At 40.8% G+C, this 27,068-nt stretch overlaps 1 protein-coding gene and 1 pseudogene across 2 annotated transcripts in view; one reads left to right on the forward strand and one right to left on the reverse strand.

The window, feature by feature from the left end:
• Nucleotides 1-14,802, reverse strand: part of LOC117092223 (guanylate-binding protein 7) — a 46,673-nt gene extending 31,871 nt beyond the window's left edge. Inside the window, exons 1-3 of the mRNA XM_033225513.1 lie at nt 14,692-14,802; nt 10,475-10,683; nt 1,557-1,684 (exon numbers count right to left, since the gene is read on the reverse strand). Coding sequence (XP_033081404.1) covers nt 1,557-1,684; nt 10,475-10,664 — 318 coding nt within the window. The 5' untranslated portion in view covers nt 10,665-10,683; nt 14,692-14,802. The remainder of the gene's footprint in view (nt 1-1,556; nt 1,685-10,474; nt 10,684-14,691) is intronic.
• On the forward strand, nt 4,913-6,312 carry LOC117092224 (annotated as a pseudogene). The gene has a single exon (XR_004440674.1). The product of XR_004440674.1 is annotated as an isocitrate dehydrogenase [NAD] subunit alpha, mitochondrial-like (transcript).
• Nucleotides 14,803-27,068: the final 12,266 nt, after the last annotated feature.

A 27,068-nucleotide genomic window follows, 5' to 3' on the forward strand; every position in this document is an offset into this window, starting at 1 on the left:
GTTGCTGGATTTAGTTTACCTGTATTTTGTTGAGCATTTTTGCGTTGATGTTCATCAAGGATATTGGCCTGAAGTTTTCTTCTTTTGTTGTTGTATCTCTCCAGGTTTTGGTATCAGGATGATGCTGGCCCCATAGAATGAGTTAGGGAGGAGTGCCTCCTCCTCAATTCTTTGGAATATTTTCAGTAGGAATGGTACCAGCTTTTCTTTGTACATCTGATAAATTCAGCTATGAATCCATCTGTTTCTGGGCTTTTTTTTTTGGTAGGTAGGCTATATATTAATGCCTCAATTTCAGAGTTCATCATTTGTCTATTCAGGGATTCAATTTCTTCCTAGTTAAGTCTTGAGAGGGTGTATTTGTCAACAAATTTGTCCATTTTGTGTAGATTGTCTAATTTATGTGCATGGAGGTTTTCATAATATTGTATTTATGTGGGGTCAGTGGCAACATCCCTCTGTCGTTTCTGACTAATTCTGTTTTCAATTTATACTCAGACTAATATAAATAAAGGAAAAGACTGCACCTAATGCTATAAAGCAAAATTATCTAGAATTATCCAATTTGCAAATTTTTGTGTGGGGCTAGCTCACGCTCTTCTAGAAGTCAGTGACGACTACACTGCCTACCCCTGTAAATTGGGCAAAAATTTTTATAAATGTTCCTGGTATAGCTGGTGGTTTTCTTTTCTTTTTCTTTTCTTTTTTATTTGAGACGGAGTCTCACTCTGTCACTCAGGCTGGAGTGCAGTGGCATGATCTCAGTTCACTGTAACCTCCACCTCCCGGGTCCAAGTAATTCTCCTGCCTCAGCCTCCTGAATAGCTGGGATTACAGGCACCCACCTCCACGCTGGGCTAATTTTTGCATTTTTAGTAGTGATAGGGTTTCACCATGTTGCCCAGGCTGGTCTCGAACTTCTGACCTCAGATGATCCACCTGCCTCGGCCTCCCCAAGTGCTAGGATTACAGGGGTGAGCCACTGCGCCAGGCTAGCTGGTGCTTTTCTATGCATTTAAAAATAGATTATTTCAGTGAAACTCTATCTTCCTGATTTCTACCTTCAAACCTACGAACCCCACACACCCTAACTAGTAGCACCCATTAATCCCACTGGTGACAGCTTCTTCTAGGAAGCTTTCTCCTAAATTGTATCATTGGGTTAGGCCCTTACTTCCAGCATCTAAGCACTCTAAATGATCACAATGTTGTCTTCGCCACTAGGCTCTGAGCATTTACCTGGTTCACTGATTAGCATAGAGCTTTGAAATTCAGGATTCTGTATTTAGCACACAGCCCTAGCCTTCTGCTATGCAGTAAGTATTTATTAAATTTTATAATTCATCCAACTGTTAAAAATAAGAAGATCTATCACTAATACTCCAAAATATTTGAGCTTACTCAGAAAGTAAGTTCCCAGAAATGAAATTTAGCTTTGTATCCATAATCAGATTTGTGATTCAGGAATAGGCCACAGAAGTTGGATTGATGTTATGCATAAAAACATAGAAAGAGAATCAAAGGGTAAAGAAGATTTCTCTATGGCTCTGTCTTACCTTTTCCATATCACCCAGGCCCTCCGTGTCCAGAAGGACCAGGGTGTGGTTTGGCTTAGAGGGGTGGGGCACACACCACATCCAGATGCCTTTGGTTTCAGACTTCACTGTGCAGCCCAGAGGGAAGCCTTCAAGGGAAGAGGAGAAACAACATATAGTGACAGCAGAATCCAGGCAGACAAGGCCTAAACCAGTTAAACGTATAGGAATGTAAGTTTCCGGCAGGGGAAATGGGTTGCCTCCATTTCAACAAAGAAATCAATCAACTCTTTATTTATATAAATGACTTTCTCAGAAGGTACTTGGGTCCCCTATTCACTTCATATCTAACCATAGGCTCAAATAAGTTATATTACAGAATTAATGTAAACTCTATTAACCTGTTACTATGGTCTGAATGTTAATCCCTCCAATCCCCCATTCATATGTTGGAACTTCAGTGAAGTCTGAAACCAAACCCCAAGGTGATGATATTAAGAAGTCAGAAGTGGGGTGGGTGCAATGGCTCAGACCTGTAATCCCAACACTTTGGGAGTTCGAGGCAGATAAATCACGAAGTCAGGAGATAGAGACCATCCTGGCCAACATGGTGAAACTTTGTCTCTACTAAAACACAGAAAATTAGCCGGCCATGGTGGTACACGCCTGTAGTCCCAGCTACTTGGGAGGCTGAGGCCAGGGGATCACTTGAACCCAGGAGGCGGAGAGATTGTAGTGAGCCGAGATTGCGCCACTGCACTCCAGCCTGGCAACAGAGTGAGACTCCGTCTCATAAAAAAAAAAAAAAAAAAAAAGTCAGAAGTGATTAAGTCATGAAAGGTCATGTCCTCAGTAATAAAGTTAATGCCCTTATAAAAGGCCTTGAGGGATGAGTTCCTGTCCTTTGCAGGGACATGGCTGAAGCTGGAAACCATCATTCTCAGCAAACTAACACAGGAACAGAAGACCAAACACCACATGTTCTCACTCATAAGTGGGGGTCGAACAATGGGAACACATGGACACAGGGAGGGGAACATCACACGCCAGGGTCTGTTGGGGGATGGGGGCTAGGGGAGGGATAGCATTAGAAGAAATGCCTAATGTAGATGATGGGTTGATGGGTGCAGCAAACCAACATGGCACGTGTATACCTATGTAGCAAACTTGCATGTTCTGCACATATATCCCTGCACTTATATATATATAAAAAGATCTTGAGGGAATTTCATTGTTCCTTCTGCCCCTTCTGCCATTTGGGAACAGTGGGAAACCCCCTTTGTGAGTAACAAGCCCTCACTAGATATTGAATCGCCTTGTGCCTTAATCTTGGACTTCCCAACCTCCAGATCTGTGAGAAATTAGTTTTTATTATTTATAAATTACCCTGTGTAATGTATTTTGTCCTAGTGGCAGACACAGACTAAGACACCTGTGTATTTTTATGCAACGCTCAAGAGGAAGAAAAAAGCATGCATTCACAAGTAAAATTAGGGAGAGGGCTGAGACAAGAGGTCCAAGTGCTGAGCTCGTCTTCATGTAGTGACTCTTTTTCCTTATGCTGATGCCACATGAACAGAAGGATATCCAAATGGAGGAGATTCTGACATGGAAAGGACAGTATAAAGCATCCACTCTAGTATAGTCTGTTGAAATGGTTTCCAGGAGTGGAGTAGTGAGAATAAAATCTTGAAATTTAGTTGAGGAATCTGTGATTTGAACACCTGAGTATGTAGCCAAGTAGACCAGATTTGTTAGTAATGGAACCCACTGAAGTGTTTCAGATGGATGATGACAAAAATCAGCAAAATATTTAAGAAAATCCATGAGGTATTAGAATACTGCAGGAATTAAAAAGGTATACCTTGGACTAGTAAAAGAGTTCTAGAATTTTAAAGGCTGAAAGTGTGAAAGTTGTCAGCATCAAAATGCCAAACTTGAATGCAATGAAGTCAGCAGACCATGAAGGAAAAGCTCTCACGCACACTTTCCTGTGATGGGAACTGCCACTGAAGATGTTGCCAATCCACAACCTCGCAACAAAGGCTAATATTCTGAGGACATCTTTCCAGTAATAGCCAGTCTTAACTGTAAACTTCAAGTGGTCTAACTTGCCATCAGAGTCCCTGTGATCAGGGTCCCTTCTGTGAAGACTCTCTCTTAGCAACAGCCAGTACACATATTAAGTCCTGTGAGTAAGCTCCTGTAAACAAATAAACTTTTGTTTCAAAACACCCTACGTGTACTTCTCCTTTTTATCTTTAAAGTTTCCCACTGTCTCAACCAAACTATGATTTATTAGAGTGTGCATACCTGAATTTGGTATGCATATGGTCCCTTGCTCATTCTTAAATAAACTCATTTCTTTGGAGAGCTACTTTCTCTGTTGTTACTTTAGCTTGATGTAATCTGGCATCAGAAGTAGGATCTAAAGGGAGCTCATCTTGGAAAGATCAGCAGGCCCTGAAACCGTGAGTGGTATTCACTTGTTGAGCCCTTTGATCTCTTCGTTTCCACATCTGACCTTTTGTACCATGTTGAGTCTCCCCTTGGGTTAAAATCCCTTCTTTTTGTCTGGTTCAGGATCTTATTTGGATAAGGTCACCTCAATAAAAAGCCTTGAATCCCTTCTTAGCCTAAAAACGACTTTGTCTTTTCTGGCAAGCCTTTCATGAGATAAGAACATTGTCCTTCTGGTGAGTCTTTTTTTTTTTTTTTACTTCTGCATGCCTGGTTTAATATTTTGTTTGGTCTGCCTGCCTGATTTAAAATTTTGGTGAATTGAGTCTTTTCTTACTTCTGAACATCTGCCAAGAGCAAAAATAAATGTACCAAACAGTAGGCATGGGTTGACCAATTTAAACCAGTTAAGGCAGTGCCATCATTAATGAGGGACTCCAGTCTCTGAAGGTGAAGTATTTTGTGTGAAGGTAAACAGGCCACGGATAGGCAAGGTTACCATTAGAGCCTCTGCCACACTTACGAAAATTTCCATGCAACAGGGAAAATGTGGTCATGGGTTGGACAACAAAGGCAATGATTGTCCACCAACTAAAACAAATACCCTGGACCGGGTACATTGTAAAACAAAACACCAGTCCAAACTTCTGACATTCCCAACCAGATTCACAGGATTTTATTTTTTTCTCTTCAGAGATTAATGAGAAGCAAAATAAGAAAGCCAAATTAAAAGGCATGCCAGAATAATCTTTCTTCTGGGACTCTAGCCAGCTGTATTTATGGTCCATCTCATGTACACTTCTCAATTGATGGGAAATTACACCAAAAGTAATTTAGAATTACAATGGCCTGTGGAACATTCCAGATGAACTTTCAAGAACTGCATTTTAAGAAGAGCATTTAAAATTGGAAGGGGTCGGTCTCTGTGGAGCCAGGAGGGGAAGTGATGGCTGGGCCCGCGTGGATCTCCAAGGTCTCTCCGCTGCTGGGGGCATTCCACAACCCAAAACAGGTGACCAAAGGTTTTACTGGTGTTGTTCAGTCAGTAACTTTAATTCCAGGGGATGATATTGGCCCAGAAATTTCAGCTGCAGTTATGAAGATTTTTGATGCTGCCTAAGCACCTATTCAGTGGGAGGAGCGGAACGTCACTGCCATTCAAGGACCTGGAGGAAAATGGATGATCCCTTCGGAGGCTTAAGAGTCCATGGATAAGAACAAGATGAGCTTGAAAGGCCCTTTGAAGACCCCAATAGCAGAGGGTCACCCATCTATGAATTTACCTCTATGCAAAACATTTGACCTTTACACAAATGTCCGACCATGTGTGTCTATCGAAGGCTATAAAACCCCTTACACCGATGTAAATGTTGTGACCATTCGAGAGAACACAGAAGGAGAATACAGTGGAATTGAGCATGTGATCGTTGATGGAGTTGTGCAGAGTATCAAGCCCATCACCGAGGGGGCGAGCAAGCCCACTGCTGAGTTTGCCTTTGAGTATGCCCGGAACAACCACCGGAACAACGTCCCGGCGGTGCACAAAGCCAACATCATGCGGATGTTAGATGGGCTTTTTCTACAAAAATGCAGGGAAGTTGCAGAAAACTGTAAAGATATTAAATTTAATGAGATGTACCTTGATACAGTATGTTTGAATATGGTACAAGATCCTTCCCAGTTTGATGTTCTTGTTATACCAAATTTGTATGGAGACATCCTTAGTGACCTGTGTGCAGGATTGATTGGAGGTCTTGGTGTGACACCAAGTGGCAACATTGGAGCCAATGGGGTTGCAATTTTTGAGTCCATTCATGGGACGGCTGTAGACATTGCAGGCAAGGACATGGCGAATCCCACAGCCCTCCTGCTCAGTTCTGTGTTGATGTTGCGCCACATGGGACTTTTTGACCATGCTGCAAGAATTGAGGCCGCGTGTTTTGCTAAGATTAAGGATGGAAAGAGCTTGACAAAAGATTTGGGAGGCAATGCAAAATGCTCAGACTTCACAGAGGAAATCTGTCGCCAAGTAAAAGATTTAGATTAACGCTTCTACAACTGGTATTTGGATCAGTCACTCTAAATGGACCCCACATAAACCTCTGTTTAGAATACCTACGTATGTACGCTTTGGTTTACTTGTTTCTTGACAATACATTTTTAGATCTAGCCTTTTCTTAACAAAATCTGTGCAAAAGATGCATGCAGGTGGATATCTCTAGGTCTGTTTTCAAAGAACTTTCTCCAAGTGCTTATTTTGTTTATTAAGTGTCTACCTGGTAAATGTTTTTTTTGTAAACTCTGAGTGGACTGTATCATTTGCTATTGTTTTTTTTTTTTTTTTTTTTTTTGAGACAGAGTCTTGCTCTGTCACCCAGGCTGGAGTGCTGTGGCTGGATCTCAGTTCACTGCAAGCTCCGCCTCTCGGGTTTATGCCATTCTCCTGCCTCAGCCTCCCGAATCATTTGTTATTCTAAACCATCTTACACTTAAGTTAAAATAGTTTCCCTTCAGCTGTAAATATCAGGACACAGAATTAACAAGAGAAAATGTCAAACTTTTAAAGAAAAACCTTGTTTTCTTTGGTTTTTGAAAAACGTAATGGAAATAAAACAGGATATTGATGTAATGGCACAAAATGACGCTCTTATAAAACTAAATGGGCACAAGAGAAATTTCCTAGGAAAGTTCACATCAAAAAGAGTGAATGTGGTGTATTTCTAAATGAAATTGAAAATAAAGACAGATTTGTCCTTCACAGAAATTACTGAGTATGAATAAAAACTTCACATCCAAGAAATATGTAACGAGAGATATAATTTTTATTAATAAGACAAGGTAATATATTGGATACAAAGACACAAAAAATGTATTGTGCATTCAATTATTTTGCTGTCTTGAGATTTAATATTCTTTCCAAGAGCTTTTAATGAAGCAGAGAGCTAGTACTTCATTTTCATTGGAGGCATTTTCAGCATCATGAGTTGTCACAGCCTCTGAGACCCTGATTTTAAGCCAGAAGGGCTGAGTGTATTGTAAACTTATTCTTGCATGTTGCTGTCTGGGAATGGACCACACTACAGCTGGTAGTTTTGGGGGTGATACTACCGAAAGGCCTGAACACATGTTATTTTGGCTGCAATTGAGGAACTTGGGATGCTATTAAGTTTGTATTTCAGCAACTGTCCCTTTTCCTATCCCAAAGCACCAATTACTGCCCTCTGCCTCAGCATTACCAGTATAAGATGACATTCCAAAGATTGGAGGCAACTCAGCCTGAGTTAATTCACAAAATTGTGCCATGCTGGGGCTTGAGGTTGGGCTTAGGCTTGGGCTCAGCTTTTGACCCTCAGGCATCTCCTTTCCCTTCCTGCCTTCCTCTCCCTTATCCTCCACTGCAGCATGATTTTCTTAAATCTTCATACGCTCACTATTTTCACGAACAGTTACTCTCTGGCCCACAACCAAAGACAACTCATGGCCTCCTTTGGCCCTTGTATAACATTAGGTGGTGGCTCACACCTGTAATCCCGGCATTTTGGGAGGCTGAGGCGGGCAGATCACCCGAGATCGGGAGTTCAAGAGGAGCCTGACCAACATGGAGAAACTCTGTCTCTACTAAAACACATACACAAAAAATTAGCCGGGCGTGGTGGCGGGGTCCTGTAATCCCAGGCAGGAGAATCGCTTGAACCCGGGAGGCGGAGGTTGCCATGAGCCGAGATCGCACCATTGCACTCCAGCCTGGGCAACAAGAGTAAAACTCAGCCCCAAATTAAAAAAAAAAAAAAAAAAAACTGTTGTGGAAACTGCAGTTTACCCCAAATTTAGTCCACAGCCTCCACAGAATTAACAGTTAAAGTCAAATGAAAAATCTCAAAGGTTAGCCATTTGAGCAAGTAACCTTAACTTATTCTATTTTTTCAGAAAAATAGTTTGGATTTAGCTGTCCTTTGTGGAAAACTCTGTGATCTTTGCTTGTGTGTGTACTTATGTTTGCATGTTTTGTGTTTGTGATAATTTTCTTCCAAGAGATGTGAAAGAGCTCTATTTAATTGGCTTACAAGATATGTGAAAGGGCTCTATTTAATTGGCTTAAAGGGTCAACAAAGCAAACATAAAAGAGTCTCTTGACGATTCTTGCTGTACTTGTATAATCAGGCTTTGTTTGATGAGGTTAAATTTATTCTGCAAACAAAGAAGCCTTATCTTGGTAAAAACTGGAATGACTAGAGGAGAAAATTTATGATTAAGAAAGGAAAACTATACTTCATCTGCTATTAGATTGCAGCCCTGTGCATTGCTTTTGAATGTATTGTTATTTATCTACAACCTGGACTAAATTTTCAATTCTTCTAGTTTCGTCCAACCCAATTTTCTGGCCTGGAATTGCTAAAATAAAAATCTGCTCTGTTCCTGAAGCTCTATACACTAAAGCTACACAACTCAATGTAAATTTCAAGGGATGAGTCTCATGTCTCATGTTTAGGCCACACAGAAAGTTCACCAAACCACTCAATGCCATACCCAAAGACATTTAGTGTGTAAACCAGTATGAGAAGTTGATGGTTTCATGCCGTGGACAGCTTTTTCTAAGAATGATAGAACAATACTTACAAAAATGAGACTATTATCCTTCTTAAATTTTCTTTGCTTGTGCCTTCTTTTTCATTTGACAGGATAATGCCATAGTTATAATTTCATAATCATCAGCTTCTGTGGGTACTTGATGGAATGTTGGATCTGTCATGCCAATCCCAAATCTTTACATGATCTAAGAGATGCTTTCTTCCATGTAGTGAATAACTTTGGCAATATTCTTAACACAACTTTTTGTTCAAATTGTACCAGTGACCCCTTTTTACAGAGTTAGCACTCTCGCCTTTAATTTAACCAAGTCATGAGATACTAAATAATAGAATCACTAACCGAACTATATAAAAGACTCAATGCCTATAACAAATCTTACCCAGTCCCACATGGTCTTTTAATTTGTTTAATTGAGCTCTTGGTTCAGAACCATCATCCAAAATGAATTTGTTATGCTCCTGTTGGTTTTGCTTTGCATTATTTTCTTTAAGCTTTGTACATGTTACCTGTCTGACTTCTGCAGAAATGACACTCCTAAGATAATAATGCTGGCTCAGCACTTAAAGGATATGCCGAAAATGTGGAATTGAAAAAATTGAGTTCATAATAAATTCCAGGTAGAATTAGCCTGAAACCCACTCCTTCCAAACATCCTTGTTGCTCAAAGGTGGCTAAAAGTGTTTTGAAACTGACTCCCAGTCACCAATCACTTGGGACCGATTTGGGAACAAACCAACCAAATCAAGTGCATCCAAGCACTGAGGAACACATAATACATAACTACAGGATGATTGATCAGAGATGCTTTCAGAGAAAGATCTTGGTCAAAGGGGAACTGCAAAAGTTGTCAGAAGCAAAATGGAGTCACTTATGCCAAACCCTAACAAAATGGAGTCAGGAGTTCATGAAGGAAGGGCTTTCATGTATACTTTCTTGTGGTGGAAATTGCCATTAGGACATTGTCAAACTACAGCCTTGCATCAAAGGCTACTTCTGTACTTCCAGCAATAGCCAGTCCTAACCACAATCTTGCAAGTGGCCTTACTTGCTGCCATCAGGGTCCCTGCAGTCAGGGTTCTCTCCATAAAACTCTCTCAAGCAGCAGCCAATGCACATGTCCTCACCTGCAATATGATCCTGTAAACCAGTGAACTCTCATTTTACATCAACTGGCATATATGTCTCATTTTTGCCTTTAAAAGTTTCTCACTGCCTTAACATTTCCAGATGAACTTATGATTTGTTATATGCATTTCCAGAATTTACAAATCCGAATATATGCATTTCTTTGGAGAGTGACTATCTGTTGTTATTTTGAGTTGACAGAGGAACTCAAGATATGGTAGTCAAATCATTCATTTCCTGAATGATGAAAATGAAGAGTAGAAATAGTAACTGATTGGCTTAGTTAGAAAGACATACAAACTACACTTTAACATCAGGCTTCTGACTGGTAACTTGGTGCTTTATAAGCCACACTGAGTCCCTGACACTACAGCCTCATGTAAAAGAGATAAATTATAACCAATAGTGACCTTAATTACAAAAAAATAGAGAAATTAGAATATCCAATATGTATTGAAGCATTCATTTTATCTTAAAGTTCTGTGGAAACTTGCTATTACTACATAAATATTTTAGTAAATATTTAATAATGCTTTTTTTATTAATACCTTATTTATATGTGAAATGTGAAGATAAAGGCAAAGTGGGAAGAGTCAGTTGACTCCAATCCTCCAGAGTGAATGCAAAGAGTTCGCCGATGAATTCAAAGTTAGCTATCAATATTTATCCCCAACACTAACTTTCTTTCATCCCATCTTCAAACTGGATACTGACTGTGTAACTGGACAGATGGGGCTCATCCATGCTTTGCTGGTGCCACTCACCTTTGTTCTTCCCAGCCAGCTTGTTCATCAGGTAGGATTTGCCTGTGCGGTAGAGGCCCACAATTGCCACTACTGCTACAGGCTGTGTAATGGCAGACAGGATCTCCAGAGCTTCTGGATTCACCACCAGATGCCCTTTAGTGTTTTCAATGAGGCATACTGGGCCTGGCATGTGGATCTCTGATGCCATGTTCGGACTGTTCCTTTGTCTGCAAGGAAAAAATGAAGCAGAAAGTAATGTCTGGTCAGTCAATTGAGCTGAATTCTACGATAGGGCATAAATTTTTGTTTATTATTCTTGAACATTGTTTCTTGTGCATTTCTAAGAAGACCTGTGGCCCTTTAAGGCTGTCCTATGGACTGGGCCACTGACTGCCTTTTAAAATAATTTAATTTTGAAACAGACTTATAGAAAAGATGCATGATAGGTATGAAGAGTGCCCATATACCATTTCCCTGGCTTCTCCTAATGTTAATATTTTACATAACCATGATGCAATTACTGAAACCAGGATTTTAACATTGATACAATGATAACTAATTTACACTCCTTATTGACATTTCACCAGTTTCCCACTAATGTCCTTCTGCTTCACGATCCAATCCAGGATCCCTCATTGCATTTAGTCATTATGTTTCTGTAGTGTTCTTGCATCTTTGATAGTTCCTTATTCTTTTTTTGTCTTTCATGTCTTTGACATTTTAGAATAGTACTGGCCTTTGATTTTGAGGAATATCTTTCACTTTGGAATTTTCTGATGTTTCCTCATTGATTGAAGTTATGCATTTTTTTTTTTTTTTTTGCAAATGTCACAGAAGTGATGTTCTGCCATTTTCAGAGTCTTGTATTAAGGGATTCATGATGTTGACATGACTTTTTCTGGTGCTGTGACCTTCACTTTGATCACTTGGTTAAAGTGCTTGCTGCCAGATTTCAGATTTCTCCACAGTAAAGAGTTATGTGCCACTTTGTCACTAAAAAGTTTCCATTTTGAGAAACAGTCGGAGACTATGCAAATACAATCTCATCATATTTTGTTGTTGTTGTTGTTGTTTTCTCAGCCACTACTTTTAGTTTTTATTGATGATTCTTTTTGTGGTGTTTGACTAAATAGATTTTCTATTCTAGTCATTCTTTCTATGTCTATTAACTGGAGTTCTAACATGAGCAAGGGCTGTTCCTTCTTTATTTATTTTGTTTGCTCATTTAATCATTTACTTGTATCAATGCAGACTCAGAGATATTAGTTTTACTCTGAGGGTTTCAATACTTTACAATCAATATTTATTTTGTTACTCAACTTGTCCTAGATTTCATCATTGAGAGTTTCTTCAAGCTGGATCCATTTTCTTTTCTTTTTCTTTTTCACATGCTTCCATCATATTTTCAGTGTTTCTTTTCTTTTTGGCTTCACAATGTATTCTAGAAAACATATCTGCATTTTTCCTGCTTTATCCCTAGAATCCACCATTTCTCCCAGTATCTTTGGTTTCTTTCATTGGATAATGGTATTTTGACACCAAGATATCTCTCTAGGTGTGTTAATTATTTCTAGACCCACTCAGGGGCAAATATGAGAAATATATATATGTATACTAGCACGCATCTATATTTATTTTTGTTTGTACATTTCTATCATAAAGCTTGAGATTCTGTTGATATTTCCAGTTCCAATCCAACACATCTGAGCTCATTCAAGCTTTTGACTTTCCTTTTTAAACTATTTTCTCTAAATAAGCTAGACTTTGGTCTCCTAATATGTAATACATTTGTTTCCTTGCTCAATCCTAGTATATTCATATAGTGGTATCAAAATTGATAATAAGTCTGTGGAAAAATAAATTTACTTACTACAGAAAATTATTAGTGTACAGTTCTTTTGGTCTTTAGCCTTATATATACATGCAAAACATTGCACTTCGAAGTTGCTTAGGTTCATTTTTTCCTTCTCCACCTTCTTCAGTATGGTTAAATTCTTCGTTTGTAAAACAGTTAGTTATATTTGTTACTGTTTCTGTTTCATTTTGGCCTCCCTCACATCTTGGTCTCTTGGTTGATTTTAAGTATGATTTATTTTCTGAGTTTGTGAAACAACATGGTTCTTAAATTCAGAGCTTTTCAAAAAGTTACAGTCAGAGGAGTGTCACTTTTCCTTCATCTTACCACTACACTCCCATTGCACTGGTCTTCTATTCTTTCTACCACATTCCAAACCATCCTCCGTAGATACTCACTCTTGTTGGTTTCTGGTTTACCCTTCTTGGATTTTCTTTCCACAAATGAGAATGTGCATATTTTCTTTTTCACATTTTCTAACATGAAGATCATATCATATAGAAATTTGGAAATCCCTCCACATCTGTTCATAGAAAGCTTTGAAAATCCTTTTAACATGTATCTACTCCTTTATGTGGATTATACCCCAGTTTATTCAATCACTCTTCAATGTATGGGCATTTAGATTGTCTCAAATATTTTGCAATTACAAACAATGCTGCAATGAATAACTCTGCTAACTTTATGCATGTGTATTTTTATATTGTTACAGGAGTAATTTCAGGATAGATTTCTACCAACAGGACTGCTTGGTCAAAAGATGAGAGTATATAATTTTGTAGATATTGCCCAGTTCCTCTACAGAAGGTTGTAAAAGGTTGCATTCCCACCAGCTCATCTTGTATGTCATTTTCCAGAAAATGGAATTTTTCCGAGGTGCCCCGCTTACTCTTCTGACTTAATTACAAAATTTCCTTTGGAAGCTTTTCACGTTCACATTTAGATCTTTGGATTGAGCAAAGCTGAGCTCACTGAACTCATGTGTATAGTAATAGTAATTTTCATCTAGGGAACATTGTGTCACACATATCTACATATTTTGAAACATAGATACCATTCTAACCCATCCTTGGTCCTGATTTCTTCCAAGCCCCTCTGTGGGCAGGGTCTGATCAGACTGTGGGACTCAGGTTACCCAATGATTTCCTCCTTTCACTGTGCATCAGCATTCACACGTTATTCATGCAAGCCTGATAGTGCGCACCTGACACTTATCTGTTGATTTTTGACTCAAACATGTTACCAGATTTTGAATTCTCTGCATTTTAAGATTGATTCTTTATTACCTCCATGTATATCAGTCTGCATATTGTTTTTAATTATTTCATGTAATGAAGTCACACCAGGAAACATTCTTTGAAAAACCATGGCTTGTTTTTTGTCTGATCTCTGCCGTATAGAGAGTAGCATGTGCACAATTGTAATCTTGCTATCTTTATCTGGGACTTGATAAATTAAATATTTTGATAATTTTGTAAAGTTAAAAGGAGTGAACAGCCTTCTTCTAGTAATGCTTTCATTTTATGTTTTTAAGTTGAATATCTCAATCCTTATAACTTATGTGATCATGATGCAAAATATATAATCTCCTTAAGATACAAGCAAATATAGACGATAGATACTATAGTTTTCATTTTTATCCTATAATAAAGAGTGGTTTGCTTCCACTATAGAGCTGGTTACTTCTGACTTGTTCCACTGGAGGCTTCTATTAAATTATCTGGCTTCCCATCGCTTCAGCAGAAGATGGCAAAAACGCCGTTTATTTTTCTGTGATCATGACCCATTTCCTCTTACAGCAATGTCCTACAGGATCTGCTGGCAAGCAAGAAGGGCAAACCAGAAACTAAAAAGACTGGGTATCTATGGAAGATGAGTGAAAACACAGTATGGGTCTGTCCAATTCCACAGCATGTACTATGCTACCATAAAATAGGAATCAATCAATCATTGGCTCAGAAAAGGTGGTGGCATAAAGATGTTATAAGCTCCTCCATTATAATAATGTGTTTCCTCTTTTTGCAGATCCCAAGTTAACTACCTTCATTTACCTATAGCTATAAATGTTGGTAATAAAGAAAGTGACAGAGTCTATTAGGCAGATATTTAAAGATAACGGTAATTCAAGATGGTGCCAGAAAAGAAATAACAATCTTAGAACATCAACTTCTCTGAATATCTGTTCCACCTCTACTGAAGCCTAATTTGACACGGCAGGAATTAGAGCATACTAAGGTACATGCAGTCACCTAAGGCCAGGATTTCATCTAGACTTGTATCCTGCATTTGGCTCAACTGCTGCATATCTTGGGGATGGTCAACTTAGAGAAAACTAATGGATCCTTATAAATCACAAAATCCTTATAAGTCCTAGTCTTACCCAGAGTAGAGATCCTCTGGAGTTGGTAGGAAGGCAGTTTCAGTGAGAAAGTTAAGAGTCTTTATTCTCTTCTTTTTAGTTCTGAATTTGGCTGCACTGCTTTCTCCCTCTTTTTTTTTCTTGCTGGAACTTTGGACTTTTACCTTACCTCTCCAATGTCATGGGGCTTTCCAGACTTTCTAGAGACCTGTATTTATACGTGTAAAAAGCAACGCAACCTCTGCAAATAAACAGAGTAATATGACAGTCTGTGATTTAGCAACGATAAAAGAAATTGCTGACAGCTGCACTAGTGAGAGGATTTGACATAATTTCTCAAACAGAATCTTCCGATTTTATTATTGGAAGAGATCTTAGAGACAGCTTGCAATTATTAAAAAAAAACTTCATTGAATCATTTAAAATAATGACATTCATCTCATGTTTGTGGGCCACGTTGAGAAGTGCAGGAATGAGAAAGCTTAATATAATATTATTTAGGTTCAATTCGCTTGAATATTAGACTCTTTTAAAATGGACCTCATGGGAGGCTGAGGCAGGAGAATGGCGTAAACCTGGGAGGCGGAGCTTGCAGTGAGCTGAGATCCGGCCACTGCACTCCAGCCTGGGCGACAGAGCGAGACTCCGTCTCAACAAAATAAAATAAAATGGACCTCATTATTTGCATTTAGAAATGAGGACTGTAAGTGCTCTGAGGGAATGTCCACGTCTTATACATGTTTGAATTATTAGCACCTAACTCAGGTCTTGGCACTTAACATTTAATAATAATGAAGACAGTACCCATTTTGTTTACATAGATTATCCCATTGTACTCTTATCATGAATACTTTTACCACAATTTAAAAAGAGAGATTTAATAATTTGTTACAATTATAGAGCTACTAAATAAGATTTGGGCTCAAGAAGTCTTCCTGTCAATCACTTCATTAAAATACCTCTGTGTTTGCTTAGTGTACAGTAACAATGTTTTCTCCTCATCAGCTCCATTCTAGGCCATATTCTTTACACATACCATTTTAAATATCAAAATGCCTCAAGATAAAGGGTGTTTATTATCCCCATTGTCCAAGGGGGAAAAATAATCAGAAAATTGGTAATTAATATGTCTAACTAAAGCCATTGAGCTACACACCGAGGTAGCAAGTAATTGAGTGAGATTCAAACTTGAAAATCCGTTTGATTAAAATCACATTGATTCTCTATGGTATATTGTCTCTAAAAGAGAGGAAGGTGGGAAAAGGGGAAGAAAGAGAGAGAAATGGAGAGCAGAGAGTAAGACCTGTATGTGTGTGTGTGTGTGTGTGTGTGTGTGTGTGTGTTTGTGTGTGTGAATATTGATGAGATTGAAAGTGAAAGTAAGGCAGGTTATTTCAAAACAGAGCTAATGCTAGGAAATCACCTGCTTTTTCTAAGCAATAAAATCTATTGTTTATATCAGGCAAACAAAAAATAGCCCCAGGCAAAATTGAATCTTTGTGAATTATGTATAATTTAAGGGTATATAAATTTATAAGAAAAAAAGATTCCACTTTCCCAACTTGTTTTTTGAGATGGATTTTTCTCTCTTGTTGCCCAGGCTGGAGTGCAATAGCACGATCTTGGCTCACTGCAAACTCCATCTCCCGGGTTCAAGTGATTCTCAAGCCTCAGCCTCCTGAGTAGCTAGGATTACAGGCATGAGCCACCACGCCCAGCTAATTTTGTATTTTTAGTAGAGATAGGGTATCTCTATGTTGGTCAGGCTGGTCTTGAACTCCCAATCTCAGGTGATCCACCTGCCTCGGCCTCCCAAAGTGTTGGGATTACAGGCGTGAGCCACCATGCCAGACCCCAACTTGTTTTTAGAGTGTTTCTTTGGAGACTAGTGGGCCAGAGTCCTTTCTTTAACCTTTAGATATAAATAGAGCTTTCTAGAGGTTAAATATCATTGCCAGCTTTACAACCCAGAGATGTCTTCAGGAGTCTGGACTCCATGTCTTTTGAAATGGAAATATCCAGAAAGACAGAGATCCAGGCTTCCTGACACTTTGGGAGCTTAAGCCCCGTGCCTATCCTGTCTGTAGCCATTTCTTCCAAGGGAGATAAATGTTAATTTTCTTTCAGATAAGCAAATAGCTACCACATTTCCAAGGTGAGCATAGGATGAATACACGGAAGGTATAGCAAAGTTCAGAATGTAACAGCAAATTATGTTGTCAGTTCTGTCATGGGAAAACAGGATGGCGTTGATCCTAAGGAAACATGTTATATAAACCAGCTAAAAACAGTGCAGTGTAAATGCTGGGCGAGGTGGCTCACACCTGTAATCCCAGCACTTTGGGAGACTGAGGTGGGCGGATCACTTGAGGTCAGGAGCTTGAGACCAGCCTGGTCAACACAGTGAAACCCCGACTCTACAAAAATACAAAAAAAAAAAAAAAAAAGCCAGGCGTAGTGGTACATGCCTGTACTCCCAGCTACTAGGGAAGCTGAGGCAGGAAAATCACTTGAACCTGGGAGGCAGAGGTTGCAGTGAGCCAAGATAGCACCACTGCACTTCAGCCTGGGTGATAGAGTGAGAGTCTGTCTCAAAAAGCTATTTTATAAAACATGAATAAGAAAAGACACTACATCTGCATTTTATATACATTTGATATGTAATTTTAATGTGTAAGTAAGAAATGCTCGCACAGGTTTGGGTCTGGTGGCTCACGCCTGTAATCCCAGCTACTTGAGAAGCTGAGGCAGGATCATCGTTTCAACCTGGGAGGCGGAAGTTGCAGTGAGCCCAGATCGCGCCACTACACCCCATCCTTGGCAACAGAGTGAAACTTCCTCTCAACAACAACAACAAACAACAAAAAGGAAAATAAAATAGTGCAGTATAAAGAGATCTTATGTGTCAGTATGTATAAATACCGTAAACTTTCAACCTGATTTTGCAGTCATTTGCGGAATACCTATCTGCACGTATTTGGTTCTTGTTAATAATAAAACAGTGTTCCATTTTTTCTAAATTTTTGTGGAGACAACATTTTTGGTACAACTTTTATTTCACCAACAATATGAAAGAATTAAATTTACTACTTTCCCTACATACCCATTTCCAGAAGAACTAAAGTTGTTACCTATAGATAAATTTAAATATGTTGATTAATTCAATTCATGGTGCATATAATTCTATTTATTAAAAACCTAGAAATCAATGACAAAGAACAAAAGCCTAGTAGTAGGATATCTACTGTAAATTTAGCAGTATTTCTAACTCATTGATGAGATTAGAAGTTATGTTTTATTTTTATACTTTCCAGCATATTGTGACTTTTTTCAATGACTAAATTATCATCCCAGGAAAACATATACACATCAAGAAAGTACTTTCCTGTTGAAAAATAAGATCACTTATTTAAATAATCATTTTCTGCTAGGTATTCAGTATTGTAATCCATTGGTCATTTATTTGTAAGACAGGTATTTAACAAGAAATGACTACACACAAAGTCTCTCATACATTAGTGTTTAATTGTATACAATTGAAGTATTTATATTAAGGCAAGTCAGGTAGGAAAGGGTACTTAAAATGAAAATCTTATTCTTTTGATGTGGACAGAAATCAAAGGCGTTTGATACAGCTGCATGAGGTGGTTAATGACTATGTGAATTGCCCTAGTCTGAAATAAACATTTTGTGATTTACTGATTTAGCACAGGAAGTATTTTTTTTTTTTTCTGTATTAAAAACAAAGGGTTTTTTGTTGACATAGGATTCATACAATAGTGAAGTCATGGGGCTTAAAGTATAGGGTTGCTTTGAAATCACCTTTCCAAAATTATAACCGAGGAAAGTATGACAGTGAAAGAAATCAGACCTAACTGACCCCATCTTGCTTCTACCCTTTAACTTGTCCTTGTTCATCTTGGGACCTAGGCCAAACTAACTTTGGGAAGGAATTCAGTTCATGGTTTGACTCTGAAACAAAATTGGCAACAGCCTTTTCCTGAAAAAACCCCCTCTTGCCTGGGAACCAGTCTGCCTTTGCAGGACCAATAAATTAGCTACAAGATTAGAAACTATAGTTTAGGGGCCATGCAGCCTCTGGCTCCGAGAGTCTGAACCTCCCCAAATTGCTCCTATTGCAAAATCTAAGACAAGTGCTTGAGATATTTTGCAGACCCCATACTTGATGAATCAGTTGACACCACCTAGACCAGTAATCTGGCCCAAGCAGCTCACACCACCCAGACCAGTAATCTGGCTGAACCAGTTCTGCCACCCCACCCAGGAACAGAAACCAGCAAGAAAAATGGACTTCGATCCCCTATGATTCCATCTCCAACCTGAACAATCAGTACTCCCCACTTCCCAAGCTGCTAGTCACCAAATTATCTTTAAGAACCCTGATCCCCTAATGCTTGGGGAGACTGATTTGAGTAATAATAAAACTTGGATCTCACGCACAGCTGGCTCTGTGTGAATGACTCTTTCTTCATTGCAATTCCCCTGTCTTGATAAATCGGCTCTGTCTAAGCAGCGGGCAAAGTGAACCCACTGGGCAGTTATAGTTTAGAAAAAGAAAACTAGTCACAGTTTGCTTTTATGAATATGGCGAAAGGTATGTCAAAGCCGTGATAGCTCATCCTAGTTGTGCTGTATTTCAGGGACTGGAGCTGCTGCCCAGTTTCCTTCACTCCAGAGAGGATCGTGTCTCTGGGCTACCTGCTAGGCTATAGGACCTCGCTGCGTCCACCTTGGGGTGTGTTTGCTTCACAGACAGGGAACTTCCCTTGGGAGCAGACACATCGCTTAAATGTTTTTACTTTCTCTTTATATTTAATGTGATATAGGAGTAAAGAATAAATTATTTAGGCAGGTAGTGAGGGTACAGGCATCGTTGGTAAGGTTTTCCTTTTAATGAAAAGTAGCCCCCAAATCATTTTCTTTTCTAACAAAGAGCAACCTTTATAATTGAGCAGCAAACATATACCAGCAAACTAGAAGCTTGCACAGGTGAATATCAGCAGTTGTGCCAAGAACCTGGGACTAGGTATGTTCAAAGTGTGGCTCTATTCTTTCTTCTCTTTGCCAGTCACATGTACAGTAAGAATCAGATAACGAGGCTCCGGCCAAATGCAAAGTCCATTTGCATAATAAGATTAGGGTGAGGTAGCCAGCCTTCCGGGCATGTTATATAAACATCACAGCTGGTCCAGGCAATCTGTGGTCCCTATGTAAATCAGACACCACCTCCTCAAGCCTGTCTATAAAATCTGCTGCACTCTGCTGTGGGTTGGAATTCCCACTTGGGTGCCTCTCTCTCTCACAAGAGAGGCAACTGTTCTCCTTTCTCTTTATCTAGACAATGATGCCACTTAGATGTACATACATGTGACACAATTTCATCTGACTAAGGAGGCCAAAGGAGACCAAGCAACACTGTCTCCTCAGCTTTTTGTTTTTGTGAACTATTTCTAGTGTGAAAGGAAAATATCTTGGGCCCCAAATCACTAAGCTAAAAGGAAAAGTCAAGCTAGGAAGTGCTTAAGGCAAACCTGCCTCCCATTCTATTCAGAGTCACCCCCTGCTCACTGAGATAAATCCGTACCTGATTGCCTCCATTGGTGAGGCTAATGAGAAACTTAAAAGAATGCAACGATTTGTCTCTTATCTACCTATGATCTGGAAGCCCTCTCCCCATTTTGGGTTGTCCTGTTTTCCAGAACAAACCAATGTTCATCTTACATATGCTGATCACTGTTTCATGTCTCCCTAGAATAGACTCCGTCTCAAACAAACAAACAAACAAACAAAAAAACCAAACTGTTCTCTGATCACCCAGGACACATGTTGTCAGGACCTCCTGAGGCAGTGTCATGGGTGCACATCCTCAACCTTGACAAAATAAACTTTCTAAATTAACTAAGACCTGTCTCTAATTTTCATGGTTCACCCTAGTATTCTTGGAGAGATGCCCTATTTTCCTGTGTACTTCTAACAAGGTTCCACTCCTAACTTCTACTCTAACCCTGAAGAGTTTTCATAAGAAATAGAGTCTGTGAGAGATTGTCAAGCTCAGCCTAACAAGTGAGAAGATAGCACTACTGAGGTAGGCTATAGACATGTTATGGGACAATCAAAGACTGGAGAGACTGAAAAAGGCTCAGGAGAGTTTATTAAATTAAGGTGATCACTAGCTCAGCCAGGCACACATCCAGAAAGTCTGAGTCCTGAACAAAGGGCTTTTCCTACTTTTAAACATCTTAAGGTGGGAACTACAAGAGGCAGGAAGCAAGTTACAGAGCAAAAAACAAAGGCAGCATTACAACATTTCTTACATCTTGAGAGAAGCATGTCTTGCAATCTAAACTTACCAGTCTTGTGACCCTCCAGCCATGCAGGAGGTAAGCAGGAACTGGCTGGGTCTTTGAGGAATGTGGAGTTGGGGAGTATAGATAAGGTCCACCGACCACAAAGAGAAGACAGGTTGTGAATATTCTCTTTTAACTTGAGTGTAAGGGATGGAGGGGGGGGTCAAACTTTGCAGTAACTTTAGGAGGATTTTAAATTTTATATTACCGCTACTATTAGGTTATATTTGATTTCATTAATTCCTTCATTCCCCGCTTTTGGTGCTCGACAAAAATGTAGATTAGTAAAGAGCACCACAGTTAGCTATTTCTTCTTGAGTGGGTGTGTACTCATTTTGGGATACTGGTGGGTACCTTTGCAGAGCCATTATTCGGGTGGTGGTATGTCTGTCCTTGGTGGCTCTGCTGCTTACTCTTTTTGTCTTAGATTTTTACAGATGATCCAATATTATTTAGTTTACTGAGATGTGCAGCTTTGTAGGCATCAAAATATATGGACACAGGCCCTTTATGCGAGTAAGGGAAATTTTGTTTTGTTTACAAGTTTACAGACCCTGGTTTTTGTAGGGTTTGTATATGATGGCATTAGGGGTTCACCAATTTGGACTTGAAACCAGAAGTCACTAGATAAGAACTCTAGGTCATAACATACTTGGGGCTGCCCATTGCCAGGATCACAGACTGAATAACTAGTCTGATGGTAGACACAAGTTCCTATATGAGTCCTTGTACACTCATAGTAGATCTGGTATAACAGAGTTTTAGTCACACATTTTCCAGACCAGGCTTCTATCATATAATGAAGACAGTCTTCCTGGTCCCCCTTTATAACCACAGGTGAAAGTGTCAGTGGCTTTAATATTACTAATATGATTTAACTTAGACTATGTATGGGCACCCTTTTGGGCAACAAGCTTGGCAATATTTGCAAAGATAACATGACAGCAAAATTCAGTACAAATAAGAGTATAACTACGTTTGTAAATTCAATCCACATTTACTTATCTATCATTGACTTCCTCAGGCTTCGGCCATGTGTAGACTAGTCAGCTTCCCGTTGTGTGACTGGAGCAGGGCTCGATGTTTCCTCAAGCTTCAGCTGTGCGTGGACCAACCAGGCTCCGGTGTGGTGAGAGCAGGGCAGTTGTCCTTGTCAGTAGTGGCTTGGTTTTGCTGCAGGATCAGCTGTGTCAGGTGGTCTGGGTTTTATTGACTGGTCCACTGGTGCTGGGCGGCAGCTGCTGCTGGTTTCAGCTGGCCATGATGAATCCAAGGTGTGATACCTGCAACTTTAACAGCAGTGGGGGTAGACAAGATCACAATATGGGGACCATCCCATAAAGGCCCTAAAGTGGTTGGGTTCCATCGTTTGGCCCAGACAGAGTCTCCAGATTGGAAGGGATGTACTGCATCTGTGAGGCTAACAGGTATTCTTTCTCTTACCCCTCCTTGTATTTCCTGCATGGCCTCACCTAAGGCTTGTATTTGCCTTCTTAAGGTTAATTCCCCAATTTCTTTGAAATCTCCTTTTATCTGAGTTCTGATGGGGGGTGGTAGGCCGAACACTATCTCGTTGGGCGAATAACCAGTTAAGTTATTAGGGGTGCACCTGACTCGGAGAAGGACCATGGGCAGCACCTGATCCCACCTTAGATGAGTTTCTTGGCAAGACTTCTTCAACAGCTGTTTGAGTGTCCAGTTCATTCTTTCAACTTTTCCAGAACTCTGTGAGTGATAAGCTGTATGCAGTTTCCATTTGATTTTTGACATCTGCATTAGCTGTTGTACTATTTCTGCCACAAATGCTGGGCCATTGTCTGATCCTAAAGTTAGAGGCAGTCCAAATCTAGGAATAATGTCCTTTAGCAAGATCCTGGTTACTTCCTGAGCTTTCTCTGTCCTGGTGGGAAATGCCTCGACTCACCCTGAGGAAGTGCAGACAAACACTAGCATGTACCGGTAGTCTCCAGCTTGAGGCAGCTCAGTAGAGTCCACAGGCAGGTTTTCACAGGGTGTAGCTCCAGTTTCTTGAATCCCTTGGGGCTGTATTGGCCCCTGCCATGGATTGTTTTGGGCACAAGTTAAACATTGCTCACAAACGGCTCAAGTGATGGCAGTTAGTCGTGGCACATAGAAATGCCATCCTACAAGAGTGTCTAATGCAGTTTTTCATATATGCTTTCCTTGAAACTGCTTTATGAACCGGGGGGCTTTTGCTTCTGGGATGGCAAGCCTGCCATCTGAGAACTTCCACCAACCTCCTTTCTGGTAACTTCCACTCTCCTGCTCAAACCAAGCCTTTTCATTAGAGGAGTAGTTAGGGGGTTCTGTAAGGGGAAGCTCCTGTAAGAGCATGGTAAGTGTTTCCTCTTCCTTCTTAGTTACCTCTGTTGTTGCAGCTCTTTTGGCTTCTTTGTCCATCTTTCTGTTTCCTCCAGCCTCGTCACCTCCTCCTCTTTGATGCCCTTTGCAATGGATGACTGCTGCTTCTTTTGGAGCCCATATGGCTTCTAAGAGCTGCTCTATTTCCTTTTTATTTTTGATTTCTTTTCCTTCAGTAGTTAATAATCCTCTTCCCTTATATATGGCTCCATGGGCATGCAAATTGGCAAAAGCATACTTTGAGTCAGTATAGATGTTTCCTGACTTTCTTTCGGCCAAGATCAATGCTCTAGTGAGAGCTATTATCTCAGCCCTTTGGGCTGAAGTTCCAACTGGCAGAGGGTGGGCTTCGGCTACTGAGTTTAGTGTTACCACTGCATATCCAGCCCAGCTGACACCTTCAGATATGAAGCTGCTGCCATCAGTAAAGTATTCAACAACTGGATCTTTTAAGGGCTGGTCCTTTAAGTCTTTTCAGATTGATAAAACCTCATCCGTGGCCAGGCGCGGTGGCTCAAGCCTGTAATCCCGGCACTTTGGGAGGCCGAGACGGGCGAATCACGAGGTCAGGAGATCGAGACCATCCTGGCTAACACGGTGAAACCCCGTCTCTACTAAAAATACAAAAAACTAGCCGGGCGAGGTGGCAGGCGCCTGTAGTCCCAGCTACTCAGGAGGCTGAGGCAGGAGAATGGCGTAAACCCGGGAGGCGGAGCTTGCAGTGAGCTGAGATCCTGCCACTGCACTCCAGCCTGGGCGACAGAGCGAGACTCTGTCTCAGAAAACAAAAAACAAAAAACAAAAAAAAAATCCTCATCCACTGTTTCCACACAACAGTGATACCCTGGGCTGCACAACAGGGGCTTTCCATGCTCCACCCATTCTATTGGCAACAGTGTGACTGGATTTAGAGTATTCACAGTCTCCAAGGTTATGCATGGGTTTTCACACAAAAGTCCTTGATAACTTAACATCCTAGGGTTAGAAAGCCAGTGATGCCCCCTCTGCTCCTTCAGGGTGATGACCATGTGGGGCACCCAAATTATTACCATTCCTCTGTTGTTGGGACAGTAAGGATCATTATTATGGCTTTTCTTTGACCTAGGTTTAGAGTCATGTCCCCTTTTGGTAAAAAGGAGATTTGTACTTGCAATATCTGGAGCAAGTCTCTTCCTAACAAGGGCACCGGACAATTTGGCATTCATTCTCCCAGTGTCCTATCCGCTTGCATCTTGCACATTGATCTTTCTCAAGCCTAGGTCAGCCCTTTTATCCTGGCTTAGCTTCCTGGTTGCCTAGTTTGTCCTCTACCATGATCGTGACCACAACCATGTCCTCTTACAAAACCAGTTTCTCTTCCAACTAAGGCCGCCTCCAGCAAGTCTGCCTTTTCCTTAGCTCTGCGTCTAGCTTCTCTCTTGGCCTCATCATCCTGATTTACAAACACCTTAGTAGCCACCTGGATAAGCGGGGTAATATTCATTCCTTCAAAACCTTCTATCTTCTGAAGCTTTCACTTTATGTTCCCTTGCACCTGGCTTACAAATGCTGCATTAATCTTACACTGATTACCTGCAGCCTCTGGGTCAAATGGCATGTGAAGCTGATAAGCCTCACAGAACCTTTCATAAAATTCACTGGTACTTTCATCTGGCTTCTGGCAGACCTCTGAGACCTTTTCAATATTGGTGGCCTTTTTCCCTCCAGCTTTTATTCCATTTAGGAGTGCCTCTCGATACCGCTGCAAACTTTGTAGCCCTTGAGCCCAGTTAGGGCCCCAGCCTGGGTCAGCCTCTATCAAGAGGTCTTGTTGTGCATACTGCCTGATATCTCCTGTGCCTGCAGACACATTGTTCTCCAGCCACTGGAGAGTGGTTTATATAACTCTACAGCACTCTTCCATATTAAATAATGACAGAAATTGTTTGCAATCAGCCCAGGTAGGATTGTGAGAGGAAAATGGACTGCATTAGATCTCTAAGAGCCTGAGACTTCTCTGTATAGGAGGGAGTATGTTGTCTCCAGTTTAAGAAATCAGTAGTAGAGAAGGGCTGATAAACGACAAGCGGTTCTCCTCCTTGGACTTCATTCTGTGCATTCAAGTAAATTTGTCCCTGTGTTTCTTGGAGGGGCATCAGCATTGCTCGGGCATGGCCTGACCTAAGGCAGCTGACCTCAACCCCTGGAGTTATCCCCTTGGCTTTCCAGGAAAGGGCTCTGGCTCCTCTCTGCATGGTGTTACCTGAGGGGTGCTTTCTTCTGAGTCTGAACCTCCAGAAGCAGCTGGGGCAGTTTCCTGTCTAAGGCTTTCCAGGGATGGATAAATTGGTGCATAGAGGGGTGGACTTTCTAACTCTTCACCTAACAGGTGAAGCCTGTAGGACATGTTTTTCCTCTTCTTTTCCTGTGACTCCTTTTCTTTTTCTGATGCCTTGCAGTCTCTTTCTATGGTTTTGTATGGGCCATTAGAGTCTTATGGTAGGTCTCAATACTGGTCTGCAGTCACTTAGAGTGGGTCTGAATTACACTTAATTAGGAGTCGATATATAGAAACTGACCTGAGTGCCTGGGCTGTTCTCCAAGCCTGTTGACCACCCAAAACACTTGGCCAATTATCTCCCTGTCTATTGTCCCCATAGCCAGGCACCCTACATTAAAAGATGGCCAGTTTATCTCACAAAGGGTTCTCAGTTTCTGTAGAGTTAGCTTAACCCCATAATCACCATTAAAACCTTTTTTAAAGTTTTTCAGCATGCACTCCAGTGGAGTAGGCTTTGACCCTTTTCCTCCCATTTCCTCCCTCATGGCACACTTTCACTCACACTTTCACTCTTGGATCACCAGACTGGATCCTATCACCGGAGGTTCAGACACTGCTTAGCCAGGAGTGTGCCTTAATTCCTGTCACAGTTAGATGCAGTCATGGAACTAGTCCTATAGGCTGTATGCAGTGTCCTAGGTCTGGTATTTCCCACACTCACCTCACAGCACACAGTACACACTAAGAGATCTGTGCCTCCCCACGCCATTCCCCACACTGGTCTCTCCTGAGGCCGTCTCTTTCACACACTTTCACACACCTCCCCCGTCCCCAAAATGGTTTTCCTTTCTGACTGACTTGCGAGCCCTGCCTGCATCTGGTGTTGGTTAGGGTGTGAGTTTCATCCGAATCAACGGGCCTCTCCCATTGTCCCAACCCCCTCAGATCGGACTAGTCATCATGCCCTGGGAGGTGATCAGGCTCCTCTTCCATCCTTTTGGGACAGGTCTTGCCTTAGGGCCCAAACCTTATTGCCGTTCAGATATCTGCACACAGCTCCCGTGACTGTCTTGCAACCCTTTCCACTGGTTCCATTTGCACTGTTGGTGGAAGGCTCTGGAACACAGGAGGGCCATTCTCCTTTTGGGCTGAAACTCTCCCAGTGGTGCCAAGGACCCCAGGTCTCCCCTGTCCTGGGGCTCTAACCCCCAGGCAAAGGAGACAGAAAATCTGCTGTCTCCAATCCCGAATCCTGAATGGGCCCCCAGAAATGTTGTGGGACAATCAAAGACTGAAGAGACCAAAAAATGTTCAGGAGACTTTATTACATGAAGGTGATCACTGACTCAGCTGGACATAGGTCCAGAAAGTCTGAGCCCCAAACAAAG

The sequence above is a fragment of the Trachypithecus francoisi genome, unplaced genomic scaffold (assembly GCF_009764315.1).
Source record: "Trachypithecus francoisi isolate TF-2019V2 unplaced genomic scaffold, Tfra_2.0 Lachesis_group12, whole genome shotgun sequence".
In the NCBI taxonomy this organism is placed as follows: Eukaryota; Metazoa; Chordata; class Mammalia; order Primates; family Cercopithecidae; genus Trachypithecus; species Trachypithecus francoisi.